Source organism: Sinocyclocheilus rhinocerous, unplaced genomic scaffold (genome assembly GCF_001515625.1).
Source record: "Sinocyclocheilus rhinocerous isolate Xijiao unplaced genomic scaffold, SAMN03320098_v1.1 scaffold2831, whole genome shotgun sequence".
In the NCBI taxonomy this organism is placed as follows: domain Eukaryota; kingdom Metazoa; phylum Chordata; class Actinopteri; order Cypriniformes; family Cyprinidae; genus Sinocyclocheilus; species Sinocyclocheilus rhinocerous.
Genome location: NW_015659001.1, coordinates 343,331 through 356,636, shown reverse-complemented (window position 1 = coordinate 356,636; position 13,306 = coordinate 343,331). Strand labels below are relative to the sequence as shown.

General features: G+C 36.8%; 1 protein-coding gene across 1 annotated transcript in view; it reads left to right on the top strand.

The window, feature by feature from the left end:
* LOC107723130 (sterile alpha motif domain-containing protein 10-like) overlaps positions 1-12,879 on the top strand; it is an 81,860-nt gene extending 68,981 nt beyond the window's left edge. The window contains exon 5 of the mRNA XM_016531657.1: positions 10,915-12,879. Within this exon, the coding sequence (XP_016387143.1) occupies positions 10,915-10,937 (23 nt within the window). The 3' untranslated portion in view covers positions 10,938-12,879. The remainder of the gene's footprint in view (positions 1-10,914) is intronic.
* Positions 12,880-13,306: the final 427 nt, after the last annotated feature.

Genomic DNA, 13,306 nt, shown 5'->3' with positions numbered 1-13,306 from the left:
AATAATCTTGTCGGTTAACGGTTAATAATCGGTTAACGAGCGTCGGTTGTCAGTTAGGAAAAATAACCGAAATGAACATCCATAGTATCTGTAAATTAGGGATGTCCTGAGCCGATCTCAAGGATCGGGATCGGGGCCAATCAAGCATTTTTTAACTGATCGGTATCGGCTCTCCTAAGCCCGATCCTTATTTTATGTCAGCTGTCATGCCGGTGTCGTGCAGTAGGTGGCGGTATGTGCCTTCAAGTGTGTTTGCCAACCGCCATTAAAAGGAAAAGAAGACGCTCAAATGTGCCCGCTCAGCTGCCATTAAAACCATAATAAGAAGAAATGTGCGTGCGTCACGAGCGAGAACCAGTGAGGTTTGTTCTAGTTCGACATGTCCTGTCGAACTGTTGTATAAATGCAATATCACACTTGTAGCAGTGTGATATGGCTGTAGGCCATCAACATAACATAATATAATATAATATAATATAATATAATATAATATATCATCCAATTCAATTTAGGGACAAGAAATCACTGTTGTATATAATAAAACACACACACACATACGCATATATAATTCTCTGCAAATATCTCTGTTATTAGGTATTCGGTCTTTTGGGATACAATGAGCTATATGTTTCTCTTTTTTTAAAGCTCACTTAAATACAACTTTCAAAGTTTCAAAGGACAACCCATAGTTGAAGACACAAAGTGTGAGGGTGTCCTTGGAGCAGACGCGTCCTCAGAACTCCCGCCTCAGCAAGTGTCAAAGCCCAGTGTACCCCACATTAACAAGGAAAGGGAATTAGAGACCATTTAAATGCTGTCAGGGAATTCTACCAACAGCTTAGGGGGCAAATTTAATTTAACACTTCACCAATTCCTGGTCTCCGTGCTTTGATAAAGGCATCTAATTGAGCCACCCAGAGAAAAAATCCTCACCTGAGGTTCAGAGGACCTGGGTGAGGGTTCAAACAGGTGAAGGGTGTTCGAGAGAGGAGGACAGTCAAATAAAAGTGCCGTCAATGCTGATTAGTTTGTTTCTGATAGTTGTCGTCACCTGTCAGAGCGTGTCAAGTCTGGCTCCTGGAGACTGTTAGGCACGGCTGGAGGACACAGCTTATCTGAGTTTATTCTTAGATGTGTCTCTCAGCCAGCAGGGTTTCCACTGGACGTCTAAACAGAGGCCGTCAATAGCAGCCTGTCATATTTGATTCAGTTGGCATGAATGAAAATATGAAATATTGATTGGGTGAAAAACGTGAAAGCCAGTATGACCATAGAAGGGACTAAGGGCCAGTTTTACTAACAGCTAGTTTTACTAACCGTCTTTTGGCATTAAAATTGTACTGTCAGTTTTTACTAAAGATGCGCAGTGACGAATTAGCGCCGAAAAGGCGTGGACACCGTTATTTTTGCACCTGACCTTATTGAATATGCATTTGTAGGAGTTTCCCTTTCAGACGCAAAATTTACAGGAGGAGAGTATTAAAATGAATCACGCAACGCATTTTACTAACGTTTGCGCTCGTCAAATTACTGGCATTTGCGCCATTATTTGACCAAAAAAAGCATGTCTTAAACTATTTTGCGCTTGAAATGGCTGCAATTATTGTTGCTAGGAGGAGGCAGCGCAGAGAACAGAGCGTGTGGTAGAAGGGAGAGGATTTTTTTCCTCATTAATATATTTGGAATGCCAGAAGAACACATTATCTGAACATATCGTTTGCCAAGCCATGTTATTTTTAATTTGCTTCAGGAAATAAAAGACGACTTGGAACCCTCAACTATGAGGTACGCAATACCAGGTCTATCAAAACTTCTAGCAAACCTTCATTTTTTGGCCTTCAGTTCTTTTCGACGTAGCTGTGGCTTCTTTATTTCTTTATTATTTATTTGCGACTACGCTAATTTGCACTGCACTTGGTATATTGCGTTGGTCGATATGTAAATGAGATGTTGCGTTTGTGTTCTTTAATTTGCGCGTTGTTAGTAAATCACCCGCGAAAATTTCCACACCCATCGGTGCTGTTTTGGAATTGTGCTCTCGTGCTAATTTGCTAATTTGGATAAAGTTGATGTAGAAGAACTGAAGTGGCGAGTGTTTTGGTGTTTATGAAAAAGGGTTTTGTGTGTCTGATTAACTTGGAAATTAACAGAAAAAAAGCATGTCTTAAACTATTTTGCGCTTGAAATGGCTGCAATTATTGTTGCTAGGAGGAGGCAGCGCAGAGAACAGAGCGTGTGGTAGAAGGGAGAGGATTTTTTTCCTCATTAATATATTTGGAATGCCAGAAGAACACATTATCTGAACATATCGTTTGCCAAGCCATGTTATTTTTAATTTGCTTCAGGAAATAAAAGACGACTTGGAACCCTCAACTATGAGGTACGCAATACCAGGTCTATCAAAACTTCTAGCAAACCTTCATTTTTTGGCCTTCAGTTCTTTTCGACGTAGCTGTGGCTTCTTTATTTCTTTATTATTTATTTGCGACTACGCTAATTTGCGCTGCGCTTGGTATATTGCGTTGGTCGATATGTAAATGAGATGTTGCGTTTGTGTTCTTTAATTTGCGCGTTGTTAGTAAATCACCCGCGAAAATTTCCACACCCATCGGTGCTGTTTTGGAATTGTGCTCTCGTGCTAATTTGCTAATTTGCTAATTTGGATAAAGTTGATGTAGAAGAACTGAAGTGGCGAGTGTTTTGGTGTTTATGAAAAAGGGTTTTGTGTGTCTGATTAACTTGGAAATTAACAGAAGCAGACAGTAGTGAAGTATTTTTACTCTGTTGTAAAAGTACTTTTCAGATGTCTGTACTTTATCAGTGTTTTTCTTTAGAAAACTTTACTTCACAACATTCCAAAGCATAATATTGTACTTTTTACTGCACTACGTTTCATATTAAATATAGTTACTGTCCGCCTCTGTTTATTTGTCAAATAGAATAAACCTAAAATTTCAAACTTATCCTACACTCATATTTCCTGTTTTTTTTAGGATATGAGCAACTTTTATGCACAGTACAAGTCCATCGAGCCCTATTTGAAAAAGAAGGACGAATCAAAGCGGGGAAAAGAGCAGTACCTCCAGTCAATCGAGGACCGTCAAAAGCTGGTTCGAGACACTCTGCTGATTCTCTCAGTGTGAAGGGTGATTGTGATTTTTGCTAATGATTTTTTTAAAAACATGCTCATAGGATGGCCTGTATGAATGCATTCTGTGTGCATGCTGCAGCACTAGTTGCCCTAGTTACTGGTGGAATGGAGACAAGTACCTTGGTCCAGCTGTGCTCATGCAGGTATTTATTTTTCTCTTTATAACACTGCTTATATGGTCAATAAACAGCCATTTATCATTGTTTGTTTATTGATTTTACAAAAATAAATCTACCAGTTAAGTCTTGGTTGGTCTGGATCAGCATTGAGTTTTACATCTTTGGCCTCACATCTTTGCTGTTTTCTACCCAATTCTCAGGCGTATAGGTGGATGATTGACTCTCGTGATGACTTTACAGAAGAGCGTCTGTCCAAATTACAGGACCCTTTCTCCCTCTACCGCTGTCACACAATAATGAATTGTACAAAGTCATGTCCCAAGGTATGCCATTTTCCCATCAAACTGCATAGCAACACCTTACTTAGATGAATTAGACTCTCTGTTGTTGAAAATTAAAGGGACAGATCACCCCCAAATATCTGTCATTTACTCACCCTCATCATTTCAAAATTGTGTGACTTGCTTTCTTCTGTGGAACCTTAAAGAAGATATTTTAAATGATGTTGGTAACCAAACAGTTTCAGTTCCCTTTGAATCCCTTTGTATGGACAAAACCTACAATGGGAGCCAAAACGGTTTCGTTTTCATTTTTGGGTGGACTGTCCCTTTAATAAATGTTTGTTTGCAATAGCTTATGTTTAGTGGACAGTAGTGAATTATTTTTACTCTGCTGTAAAAGTACTTTTCAGATGTCTGTACTTTATCAGTGTTTTTCTTTAGAAAACTTTACTTCACAACATTCCAAAGCATAATATTGTACTTTTTACTGCACTACGTTTCATATTAAATATAATTTAATACTTAATTACATTAGAAATCTATTACTTTCTTACTTTTACTCAAGTAAAAGTAATTCAAAGATTTACTTGAGTACAAGAAAGTACTAGATTTTTAATGTTCTTAAGTATTAAAGGTAAAACAAACAACAACTTTTATTTATGAAATGAAGTGCAGTAAAAAGTATGACATTATGCTTTGGAATGTAGTGAAGTAAAGTTTTCCAAAGAAAAACACTCTGATAAACTAGATACTTTTTAAATTTACTTGAGTAAAGTAAAAATACTTCACTACTGTCCGCCTCTGGAAATTAAAGTAATAGTTCAACCAAAAGTGTACATTCAGTCATTCTGTCATCATTTACTCACCCTCATTACAAACCTGTTTGACTTTCTTCTGTCAAATAGAAAAAAAGTTCTGAAGAAACTTTATCGCATGGTTACTGGGCAGATTTGACAGCCACGCCCACTGTGAAACATCATTGGTCCAAAATTCTGCTTCACATAACTCTATTTGAACATGTAATATGTTCTGATTGGTTTGCTTTTTGTCCCTCTTTTTTCTGCCTATTATTATGATAACCTATATGTGCATGTGCATTTAGCTGATACTCTTAATGTGTTGATACTAGAAACCATGACGTGAAAGAGACGTAGCTACAATATTGTTTAGAATTCTTTTGGGGATTTTTGGGGGGGATTTGGAGGTTTGGGATTTTTTAAATGTTTTAAAAGAAATCTCTTATGCTCACCAAGGCTGTATAACTATGATCAAAATGCAGTGAAAACGGTAAAAAATGTTACAATTTAAAGTAATGTTTTCTATTTGAATATATTTTAACATGTATTTTATTCCTGTGATGCAAAGCTGAATTTTCAGCATCATTACTCCAGTCTTCAGTGTCACATGATCCTTCAGAAATCATTCTGATAAGCTGATTTGCTGCTCAAGAAACATTTCTTATTATTATCAATGTTGTGCTATTTTACTTTTGTGGAAACTGGGATTCTTTTTAAAACATTTTTTCATAAAACGGTTTAACTATTTTTACTCACTTTTATCAATTTAATGCATCCTTGCTGAATAGAAGTATTAATTTATTACAAAAAATATCACTGATCTTAAAACTTGAACCATAGATGACATCATATACTCTTAAAATTGTATTTTAAAATTCTTAAATTATGTATCGTTCATTTTTTAATTATTTATTTAGGGACCTTTTTCCTTTACCAGTACAACAGAGATTTAACAGGAAAGTGGAGCGAGAGATGGGGGAATGGGTTCAGGACACGACCCAACTCTTTACGTGATGAATCAATGTCTGCTTTAACACAACAGCTACTTTTATGTGTTGTGCAACTCACGTACCAGTGCTCCAACAAATATGGTTTCATTTATCAGTACAAATATATCAATGTAGTAATTTACGATATACAGGATATCACTGAGGGTAATAGCTTTCTGTCTTCTGCCCAATAATTTCACGTTGTCTATTAAAGGGGTCATATGATGCTTTTTTAAAGATCATTATTTTGTGTATTTGGTGTAACAGAATATGTTGACATGCTTTTAATGTTAAAAAAACACATTATTTTTCAAATACTACAGTGTCTCCCTGACATGGCTGCTTCAACACTAACTGCGGTTACTGACACCATGCCTTCTTTCTTTGCGTGCACATTTGCGGCGGGATTATGCAAATATTTCCACATAGTGGGGTAGATATGTGGGGGCGTGTTAGAATGAGCCGTTTTAGGGGGGCGTGGCAGAGTCTTAACTTTGATAAAGAATATCTCTTTGGTTTTGAGTCTTTAGTCTTTGCAACTTCAGGGATCTTATCTATGCACAATCAGCTTGTAACACTCCAAAGAGAAAGGAAAACTTGAAATCGCATCATATGACCCCTTTAACAATCAGCTTGATACCCTTCAGAGGATTTCTGGACTGGACTTCTCCTGCTCTGTTAAAGCTCATAACGCTCACATGAGTAACTCGGAGGTGTAGATTGACCTTTCAGTCCAATTGCTATCTGGTATTTATCCTCTGCAATGTTGCCTCTGTACTCTTCTAAATTGCTTTGTTCTTTTGGTTCCCAGTAAGGCTAAGTAATTCTGCCCTCTTCATCCCTCGCCGAACCCTCCTCCTTCCTCTCACCGAAGCAATTTAGCCGAGAGCGAGGCAGATTCTCCCAACACTATAATTGCTGTTTCTACTGAAACACCAAACCTTATTACGTCTTCTCCAAATTACCACCCAATCGTCCAACTGTAATAGCCTTAAACATCTCACACAAATAGAAGAGAAAAACCTGTGATCCACTGCTTCATCATAGCAAACAATGCAACCGTTTGTTCCAGTTAACAAAGCGAGTCAGTTGCATGGAAACATCCTTTTTTTAGTTTCATTGTCACGTTTTGGACGTCACTCAAGCTCCATGCGTGTATTTAAACACTAATCTTGCATAGATGTTTTTCCTGAAAAGGATTCATACAAATGAATGCATGATGTTTCAATTAATTTTTAACGTGCTTTGTAATGCACTTTGCTTGTGTGCTATTTAGGAGGGTTGTAAAATCGAAAGGCTTTAGTGTTTCATTTCATACCACAAAATGAAGATCTGAGAGAAGACATATCAAACCGAATATCAAATGTGAAATGATTTTTTGTTAAACGAGACAGGTTTGTGATGCTCGGAGAAATAATAAGTCTTCAACAAACCAATTAAATGTTGATGTAGCTAACGCTGTGAACCCGACGGGAAGTCTCTGAGACTCCGCTTCATTTAGAGCAGAGCGACCCACACAAACTCCCTGAGACATCCGCTAGCGTAATCAGCTTGTCTCCTCCATATGCCTGTTTCCATCAGGAGAGCATCCTGAGGCCTTTCCAAACATCTGCCACAACAAGCTACTCAACGCACATTTTTCATCATGTTTCTTTCTCTTTTTTTTAGCTTTAAAGGAAATGTTCACCCAAAAATAAAACTCCTGAGTCATTTCAGAATGCTGTGCTGGTAAATTGAACATTCCTTAAAATGAACATGTTTTTGCTGAACAGCATAAATATATTTTTACACAGGCTGTCGTGTTGACTGCATTTGTCAAACTCCATGTTACAAAAGATATGATATTAGAAGATATAAAGATGTTAATAAAAAAAAGATAATTTAAATGTATTTATTTCGTTTTTTTTCGTAATATATACACACACACACCCACACATTTTGTTCTAATAATAATGTTTATTTAATTTTTACTGGTAGAAAATAAAAGTGTTCTAACAGTATTTAGGCATGGTTTGCCTAGGCATTTTCTAAAGGTCAAGCATCTCCTTTCATTGAGCCCTTAGTGTTGACTATAAATTTCAGACCCTATTTTGTGTCCTGTTCATGGAAAGTTCCAGATGAAGGGCAAGGTTCAGCATGGGGGAAAAACAAATCCTAGGTTTCCATAGTTATCCATTCATTATGTACATGGAAAATGAAAAGAAACAGATGTGAGTATTTTTAGAAAGAAAAACATAATGAAAAATGTCTGTTCAATCAGAATGTACAGTAGCATGAAGCAGTGGCACATCAGATTAAAAGACATGTGAAATGTATCTTTGTGTTATTAAATTTATACATCACATACACACACACACACACACATACATATATATATATATATATATATATGTGTTTTGTTAGTCATTTTAACCCAGAGAAAATTTTCTTTTCCCCCAAACTTATAGTTAATGTTATTGCATCATTGCTTATAAATTTCTCTGTTACACTTTATTTTAAAGTGTCCTTGTTACAGTGTAATTATACATTTAAGTACTGAGTAATATTAATTAACTACATGTACTTACTCTATGCTTAGGGTTAGGATTAGGGTTTGGCTTAAGGTAACTTGCATGTAATTATGCATAATTAATAGTAATTGTAATAGTAAGTACATGTAACGTGTAACAAGGACACCTTACAATAAAGTGTTACCAATTTCTCAATATACTATGTTATTACCAAATATTGAATTCAATCTTTTTTTCAACTTCAACTTTTTTTCAACACAGGTTTTGTATTTCTTTTTGGAGCTTACTGATTCTAGGCTTCATTGATCTGAGCTTATGCACCTCAGTGTTTGAGTGAACTTTGTCAAAATTACCCACCTCATAAGCTCAGATCAATGAAGCCTACAATCGATCAGTTCCAAAAAGAAATACAAAACCTGTGCTAATTGAAAAAAAATCAAAAAGACTGAATTCAAGATTTGGTGATAATATAGCATAATGAGATATATACAAGCTATTTTTTAAAAAAGGCCAGTCATTTTTAATTGGGGACACCAAATTAGGTAAAGGATTTTCAGTGCAGGACAAGGGTTAAACACTTTTCAGACTTTTTGTCTTCCTAATACCGGGCCTTAATGGAAGCTTTGGTATAATTTGAACACTGTTCTCCACTGAAATTGGGTTGTCTTAACTCTTCCCCTCCTCCCTCCCTCTGGTCTCACTCTTTCCATTCTAAATGTTTTTCATAGTCGGACGTCTTTACCTTCACCAGTAATCAGGTGTCTTCATCAGAGGCTGTGCGGCAGACGACACATTCACCAATCATTCTGACTTTCACCAGCTTTGGCACGGTGTTATTTGATGTCACGGCAGCACAAAGCACGCCACCTGTTCCTTTCCTCAAATGCGCTTGTCTCTGATTGTCCATTGTTCAGCGATTTAAATTGTTCCTTCCATTGTACTCTTATCTTTTCTTTCTTTCATTTTCATACGTTCTTTCTGGTCAGATTGAACTAGACTATCATTGATTGCCCGGGCTGGAAGAAACACGTCTCTAAATTGCAATCGGTGTTTTTTACAATCCCTACAAACTGATTGCATATCAAAAAATAAAGAAATAAATAAATCATGCAGTGTTTCCAGTAGACAGCCGGCTGCTACAGTTATAATGTATTTCCGATATGATCTCATTTTGTCTAGTCCTTTTTGTTTCTACCCTTGATGAAAAGATCCTTCCTGCATTTTTCTCAGATAACACTCTCTGCTGGTGACAGATAAGAAATATAGCACACCATGATGTTCTGGAGAGTTATGTTAATTACTACCACAAGACAAGCTCCACTCAAACTCTCAAACAACATCTGGGCGGTCTGTCGCCGCAGCACTTCACGTATGAATGATGGTTGCTTCACATCTGAATCTTACACTCTAAAAAATGCTGGGTTAAATACAACCCAGTGCTGGGTAAAATAGGGACAAACCCAGCAATTGGGTTGTTTTGACCCCCTATTTTACCCAGCACTGGGTTGTATTTAACCCAGCATTTTTTAGAGTGTAAGAATTACTTGCATCTAAAGCATTTTTCTAAGAAGTACACCCTAGTCAAATTAAATTAGAACAATATCCAAACCAGATTTGGACTATTTTCCAAAACCTGAGGAGATTAATGCCTATGCTACACCTACATGGGTGGCTGTCTTTTTAATGTATCCTCCTAACTGACTGACTGTTGAAATCCCATAGACAGCAACTAACAAATAATCAGCATCACACAAATAATACTGACAAGTCATTTAAAATAATAAAAAAATGGATCACTCCTAGAATTACGAATAGAAGAAATTGCAATGCGTAATAGGCGACTGTACAAATGGGAGTCAGTTAAATGTAAAATCAATTAAATGAGACAAAATGCATTGTCATTTTAGCATAAGAAGCTATACATTTATTTTGGCAGTGTATGTTATTGAAATAATTATCTGAATAATTGAAATAATTATTGTAATTTTGACAAATAGAAAAAGTACATATTAGTACGTAAGTTAGTACTAATATGTAGGCTACATATTAGTACAAAAGTACATATTATTATTCCCACTGCACACAAACTTACCAGATCACTCAGTGCATGGTTATGGAGTTTACTTACTTTTTATGTGTTTTTAACAACTTCTTTATTTGAAAAAAAAAAAAAAGGATTACAGATTTACAGTTGGAATCTGTTTATTTTTACAGATTTATTTTTTCGATCAAGTTTTAATTATTTCTGATGAAATATTATGTAAAATAAATATACTGTACATTTCATGGCATAAATTATGCATGTGTTATTTACTATCGGCCACCCTGCTTTCTAAGATATTCTGGCATTATCGGCTTTCTAAGATATTCTGGCATGATTTCAGCAAACCAGGCTTAATTAGGTCATACTGTTTCAAAACTTTTGTACTTTCAATGATTTAATGCAAGGAGACATTGATCTAAAGATGAACCCATAAATCAGTGTCTAATGGTTTTAACTTATATGAGTTAATTGATTTAGAGTTTTGAAAAGCTCAGTTTCTCCCGTCACTATTTTATCTCTTGTCTGCCTGTGGGCATAACTAAGAACTTACTTGCCTTGTTAGATAGGCTATACTTTAAATAGCCTAAAATATTGCATACTGAAATATTGGGCAAAATAGTTTCTTTTAATTAGAGTTCAAACTTTAACTGTACTTTTTTTGTATAAATGAAATAGAGTTTGATGGTGAATTAGGATTGTGTACAAAGGAAGGCATCTATAAAGGCAGTATAACGTTGCTGCTGCCTTTGGGAACAGCCTTCAGATCTGAAGTGTGCACATGATACACATTTATGAGTGTTTTTAAAGCTCTGAATTTCTCCCTCATAAGACAAGTATTAGAAGGGAGAATATGAAGGTACAAAGGGATCTAATAGATAAGAAGCTAAATCCATGGATAGTGAGTAAATGTCTAACAAGAGAGGTTCTGTGATGCACATCCCGTCTCCACATGTATTTCCTGCAATCACATGCATGAATCATTTATGCTCTTTTTTTATTCTCTTGTCTTTTCTCTCTTTACAGCTTCCTTCGGCAACATTTCATAGCTCGTCTATCCTTTTGGCAGCTCTCTCGACGTCCCGGCAGATACGGGAGGACTTGTTCCAAACGGCTACAGACAGAAAGAGAGAGCGAATCTGCCTGACGGTGGAGCTGTGGACTGTTAACTCAACACCAATTTAACAGACAAGAACGTCTTTTTATGCAGATCTGAATGGGACTCAAAAGGACAAAGTCGGACTCTAAAACTGTAATATAGTGATAAGATTCAAGTCTCACCTCATCTCTACAAAACCTAGAGCACCAACCAGAGCTCTGTCAGACAACAGTGAGCATACGAATTGGATCAAGACGTTGACTTTCAAGAAGTTGACTCCCAATTCAAAGATGAACATTGATCTCAGATCATGTTAAGGAGCGCTTCATCTCATCTAGTGTTGGGATGTCTGACAGACCTGCTTTTTTTAACCCAGCATCACTCGCTCGGACGTAGATGCAATGCTGAAGAAATCCTGTTTCTACAAGTGTGGGAACAGACAATTCCTTCTCCTACCTCTCACGATAGATTGTATCATTTCATTTGCAGAGAATTAGATATAGATTAAGGCATGAAGTTTGATTATCCATTATCTTCCCATTCAAGCTAAAGGGATGTTCACACTGACAAAAACAATGACTACATGATCTGAAACTGGATATTATGGACAATTTGTTTAAAAATTAACATTGAGTGTTAATAACATCAGATGTACACACCTAAAAACCAACCATCGTTTTGCTTTTCTTCTCAGGACGTTCAAGAGCTTCGTACATTGTTCCTGCTGTTACCGTCATAACTTATATTCTCGATTTCAGTGTGCTTTTTAAAATCTTGCACACAATGTGGCAGGTTTTCTCCTAATATACGAAGAATATATCAGAGTATGAATATACCTTTACTCTAGGAGTTAGAGTACATGTCTAGATCACTCGTAGAAGTCCCAGTTGTCCAAGCAATAATGTAAAGAGGTGCCACATGTCTGCATGGCTAGACCTGTTAGAGACGGTCTACAGCATACTCTACGCAAGCAAATGCTTCTAGGTTCTACATCAATTTGGTGTTGCGTTGCAAGATGTCGCAATTTATAACACACTTCAAGTACAGTCAGTTTTCTCTTTCAGGTCAAATATTGTGATGGCGGAGCTGGAGGCTGAGAGAACACCAAATAGTTGTTTGTTTTCATTGGATCAGTGCTGTGTTTAACCATGTTGGTGTTTGTTTGGTCAGTGTGGACATGGCAGTTGTGTTTCCCAACATAATAAATCCAAAAGCTAACTTGAAATGTTTGAAATGTTGCTGGCTGTGTGAACTAGGCTTTTGAATAATGAGGTTTGTTATCTCCAAGAATGCAAGAAGGCATGTTAAGTATGTACTGTAGAGAGACAGTTTGTTTCCTCTAGTGTGATAAAGGAGCTTTTGCGGAGAGAATATAATTCTTTCCATATTGTGATTTTGTCTTTATTAGTGCTGATGAATCCTGAACGCTTCAACACTCAACTACACTGTGATGCAGTGGCATGTTTAAGGAAAGCTTGAATGTTAGTCTGAGTTACTGTAAAATCTAATTTTTACAAAGCAGCTGGAGTCTCAGTGTGACACCAGTCATCGTTCAAGGGTTTTACACAATGTACTCAAAGCTGACGGAAATCTGGCCCCGTGACACAAACCAATTCAGTCCATCCAGGTTGTAAGTGTTTATATGAAACTGACAGGCCGGAATTCTCTCTGAAATTCATGTGATGTAATGATAGATGGGTTTCCAGGGCGTTCCGCTGATTCTTGCATTCTGACACACACTAGCATTTTTTCTCTCCAGACGTGCAATGGGTTTTTTCTTTAAAATCTTATGCAAAAAATGTGAGGGAAATGAACATTGGTTATGTAATGACTTGCTTCCAACATGATTATACAAGACATGGTGTGGCAAAGACAGCTGTGTGCGTGTGTTTTGGAATAAAGTTTTCAAAATGCAGATTTCTCATATGTGAATTTGTCTTTCACTATTGTTTGAAACAATAGGGCAACAGAGTCGCGTGACAGACACAGTGATGATGCAGTACACAAGCCGCGGTTAAGACAGCTGACGTGCTATGATTTCTGACAGGCAGTTCACTCTCCTGTGATGTGACCCTGTTCCCCTCACACACACACACACACACACGACGCGTTACTCTGCGCTGGGCAAAACTCCGCATTTGAACACTCCGCATTTGAACAGTCAATAGCAAATAGCAATAGCAAATACTTAAACTAATAACAAAACATTCTGATTCAGAAGAGCCAGATTGTCATAGCAAAGTCTGAAAATACCCAAACTTAGTGCACAGCCAGCCTTGTACTCTTCTAGGTTAAAAAAACTGTCGTCCATAAAATGCG